The sequence below is a fragment of the Orycteropus afer genome, unplaced genomic scaffold, assembly GCF_000298275.1.
Source record: "Orycteropus afer afer isolate SDZICR_OR568_19922 unplaced genomic scaffold, OryAfe1.0 scaffold00960, whole genome shotgun sequence".
NCBI lineage: Eukaryota > Metazoa > Chordata > Mammalia > Tubulidentata > Orycteropodidae > Orycteropus > Orycteropus afer.
In genome coordinates, this window is record NW_006922547.1 from 102,331 (window position 1) to 107,271 (window position 4,941).

The 4,941-nt window shown below is 39.6% G+C and overlaps 1 protein-coding gene across 1 annotated transcript; it reads right to left on the reverse strand.

The window, feature by feature from the left end:
• Window positions 1-901: 901 nt before the first annotated feature.
• LOC103212423 (olfactory receptor 18-like) lies at window positions 902-1,901 on the reverse strand. The gene has a single exon (XM_007958401.2). The coding sequence runs from the start codon at window positions 1,829-1,831 to the stop codon at window positions 902-904; it is 930 nt and encodes a 309-aa protein (XP_007956592.1). The 5' UTR covers window positions 1,832-1,901.
• Between the last annotated feature and the right edge of the window lie 3,040 nt (window positions 1,902-4,941).

Here is a 4,941-nt window from a genome sequence, read left to right on the forward strand (position 1 = left end):
CAGCAAATACTAAAACAACAGCAAAAAAGGAAATGATAACCCTGCATGGAGGACAATGGTCTAATTCAAATAAATCATAGGGTTGGAGAATGACTGGGCAACATTTTCTTCTGTTGTGCATGGTGTCACCTTGTGGCGGGGAACCAACACAAAAGCAACAACAACATTATAAAGTTGAAAAAGATGTGAGAAGAAACATCATCAAGAATATTGGGAAAAACCTCTAACCCTTTCTCAAGGTAAATTCTTCCATATCTTTCCTCATGTGAGCTCTGATCTTCAGTATCATCTCAGGAGGAGTAAAAACCACACAAAAAAATACAGTCATCTGTGAAGGAAAAGTCTAAAAAGATAAGTACTTGTCTGCCTTGGCTGAACATTAAAACCACCTGTGGTTCTTTACAAATCTTATGCTGAAGACACATGCCATTGTAATTGAATCAGAGTTTGTAGTGATGGAACCAATACAACATTAAAAAAAAAAATCCCAGATGATTCCAATATGAAGATATGAAGTGAAGGTTCAAGACCAGTGACCTGCATTCTCACATGTAACTTGCTTATAGAGTTCTGTTAGATACAAAAGGTAGTCTAAGTAAGAGATACAAATTATGCTAATTATATTCTAAGTACATAAAAGTAGATTTATGCATTTAAAGGGAAGCCTGGGTTATACATGAAAAGCTACAGAAGGTTCTGCAGCTCTAAAGGGATTGGGTCATACAGATTGATGTATCCCAGAATATTCCCACGATCCCATTAAAGATGTAACAGAAGAAGAAATGATCAGATATGGAAACTATGAGATGTACAATTATTTTACCAAAGATTTCTGGTTGAAAATGTTGAATTTTGCCATCTTTTCCAACCCACATATCGAAAAAGATTGCACGTGTAGAGATCAGGCTATTCTGCTAAGGAGTCTTCCCAAGGTTCTCTTGATGTCCCTGTTCCTCAAGCTGTAGATGAAGGGATTCAGCATCGGGGTAAGCACAGTATACATCACTGAGTCCACTGCCCCCTTCCTGGCAGAAGATGAGACAGATGAAGTGAGGTACACTCCAAGGCCTGTTCCATAAAATAAGCAAACAACTGACAGGTGAGAGCCACAGGTGGAAAAAGCTTTATACTTCCCACCTGACGATGAGACTCTCAAAACGGAGGAAACAATTTGTACATAGGAGAAAAGGATTCCTAATAGTGGAACACCACCAAATATGGCACAAATACAGCGTAATAATATGGCATTGGTGGAGGTGTCAGAACAGGCAAGGTTCAAAAGTTGACGAGACTCACAGAAGAAACTAGGAATTTCCACATTTGCACAAAAGGTAATTTGTGAGACCAATGAAAGCTGCAGCTGGGAGTACAAAAGGCTAATGAAAAATGATACCAAAACTACTAAGCTACAGAGGTGGGGATTCATGATGACTGTGTACTGCAGAGGGTGACAGATGGCTACAAACCTATCATAAGCCATCACACTGAGGAGTAGACTGTCCAGACATCCAAAGAGATTAAAAAATGACACTTGTGCTAGGCAGCCTACATAAGTGATGGATTTGCTCTGTGTCTGGACATTCACAAGCATCTTGGGGACTGTGGTAGAGATGAAGCCGATGTCTGTCAAGGACAGGTTGGAGAGGAAGAAGTACATGGGTATGTGGAGGTGGAAGTCAAAGGTGACGGCCAGGATGATGAGCAGGTTCCCAGCCACAGTGATCAGGTACATAGACAGGAACAGCCCAAAGAGGAGAGGCTGCAGTTCTGGATCCTGAGAAAGGCCCATAAGGAAGAATTCTGAGACAGCTGTTAGATTCTGGGGCTCCATGTACCTGAGACAGCTTATGGAAAAAGGAAAAGAAGATTGATAACAGAAAACAAGAGAAGAAGCACCCAGGATTGTGTCTGTGTTTTGAACTCAAGAATTTCACAAGTAAAGCATGCAAATTCACAGGTGCTCACACTTGAGGACCTCAGTATTTTCAGCAATATTACTTGGTTGTAGCAAACTCAACCACTTTACTTCTAAAAACTCTTTACCTATTGTTTCTGTGCTGTTCATCTGTTTCTGCACACACTCACTTTAGAGACACTGAGGTAAAGAACGTTAGAATGGCACGGGCATTTTAACAAATCCATGTTGTTGTTGTTGTTAGGTGCTGTCACGGTGGCTCCAAATCATAGTGATTCTAGGTACAACAGAAGGAAACCCTGCCTGATCCTGCACCATCCTAACAATACCTGCTGTGTTTAACCCATCACGGCTGTCACTGTGTCAATCCATCTCATTGAAGGTCTTATTTTTCACTGATACTCCGCCTTACCAAGCATGACATCCTTCTCCAGGGACTGTGCCTTCTGAGCATTCTGGCTGTACTTCCTCCAACACAAATTTGTTCATTCTTCTGGCAGTCCATGACATAGTCTATATTCTTAGCCAATACCATAAAGGAAAGGGACCTCTGGTGGAATAATGCCTAAGGCATTTCACTGCTTACCAGAAGGCTGGCAGTTGAAACCCACCAGCCACTCCTTGGAAGGAAGATTGGGAAATCCACTTCTGTAGAAATACTGCCTTGGAAACCCAAAGAGGGATCGCTGTGAGTGAGGATCAACTTGAGGGCAGGGAGTTTGGTTTTGGGTACCACAATTCTAATGCATCAATTCTTCTTCAGTGTTCCTTTATTCATCCCTTTACTCATATTCATTAACGTACATGTGAGGATTTTGAAAATATCATAGCCTCGGTCAGGTGCACCTTAGTCTCTAAAGTGACATATTTTCTCCATCACATTTTTAAGAGGTATTTTGCAGAATATTTGGCCAGCTCAAGATGTCATCTGATTTCTTGACTAATGCTTCCATAGGTGTTGATTGTGGATCCAAGAAAAACGAAATTCCTGACAATTTCATTAATTTTCCATTTATCATGTTGTTGGTTATTGGTCCGTTTGTGAGGTTTTACGTTTTCTTTATGTTGAGATGCAATCCATACAGAAGGCTGTAATCTTTGATCTTCATCAGTAAGTGCTTCGGGTCAGCTTAACTCTCAGCAAGCAAGGTTTTGTTATCAGCACATCACAGATTGTTAATGAGTCTTCCTCCAATCCTGATTTTGTGTTCTTCATGTAGTCCAGCTTCTTAGATGATTTACTCCGCATATAAATTGAATAAATATGATGAAAGGATACGACTTTGACACACACCTTTCCTGATTATCAACTACGCAGTACACCCTTGTTCCGTTTGAACTACTGCCTCTTGGTCTATGTACAGGTTCCTCATTAGCACAAGTAAGTGTTCTGAAATTCCCATTCTTCCCAATGTTATCCATAATTTGTTGTGATCCACACAGTCAAATGTCTTTGTATAGTTAATAAAATATATGCAAACATCTTTGGGGTAGTCTTTGATTTCAGTCAAGATCAATCTGACATCAGCAATGATATCTGTCCTTACATCCCTCTTCTTAACCTAGCTCAAATTTCTGACAGTTCCCTGAAGATGTACTGCTGCGATCATTTTTGAGTTATCTTCAGCAAATTCTACTTACATATGATATTAATGATATTATTTGATAATTTATCCATTATGTTGGAAGTATCCACATAAATCCATAGAATGAGCAATGTATACAAATCCATAGTAGGATCATATATTGGCTTCCTCTATAAGGAAAACATGTTGTTGTTGTTTGCTGTCGAGTTGGCCCCAACTCACAGCGACCCCTCCTTGGGTTTCTGAGGCAGTATCGCTACGGAAATAGGATTGCCCAACCTTCCTTCCAAGGAGTGGCTGGTGGGTTTGAACTACCAGCCTTCTGGCTAGCAGTCAAGTGCCTTAGACACATAGGCAATAAGAAATATCCTGATTTTAAGAAATAAATAATTTCAATTAAAGGACCCTAAGGGAGCTCTAGTAGCATAGTGGCTGAGGCACTTGACTGCTAACCAGAAAGCTGGCAGTTCTAACCCCCCAGGCACTCCTCAGAAGGAAGATAGGGCAATCTACTTCCATAGTGATACCACCTCAGAAAACGAAGGAGGGGTCATTTTGAGTCAAGTCCGACTTGACAGCACATAACAACAACAAGCAATCCGAGGTAGGCCAGAATTAACTCACTCGGCTCCTATTTAAAAGTTTGGAGTCCACCCAGAGGCACTTCGGAAAAGAGGTCTCGTGATGTATTTCAAAAAAATCACTCTTTGAAAACCCTATTGTCCACAGTCCTACTCTGACACACAGGTGTGGCCATGAGTTAGAATCTACTCAGTGGCAACTGGTTCTTTTTAAGTAGTAAAGTGTACTTGACTTTATCCAAGTACAGTGCAAGAAAGTCCTTTGATTTGGAATATTTATAAAACAACCAAAAAGGGATAGAACTACATTTAAAAAATAAAAAGAAAACACCATATAAAGTGCCTGTCAAGTTTATTCCAACTCATGGTGGCCACATGTGTTACCGAATAGAACAGCTCTGTAGGATTTTCTTGGCCTTGATCTTTAAAACAGAAAATCACTTCATAAAGTACTGAATGGAGGGTTTAAACCAAGAAAATTTGTATCAATGTTTGAGCTCAAACCAGTTCCTTCACAAAAAGAACTCATTCAACTGAATTTTAAATAAAATAAAATGTTCATCATCAGAGAGGGTGTTTGTATGTCAATAACAATCATCAGGTTTTCACCAGTCTTTGGTTTTCTAACATCCATCTTACATGGTGATATATGGTCATTGCAAATGTGTGGGTTTCCTTTTAAATCTCTTAAACTGTATATCCTCTCCCCTGGCTTTAATGGACATAAAAATTTCATAACCATATGTTTGCTAAATGCACAAAATCATACAGCATTGCTGGTTCTGAAGAGGGCATTCATGTCAAATGCACCAATGATTAAATTATAATTTACTTTTTATCTAAATATGCTGTAGTTTTT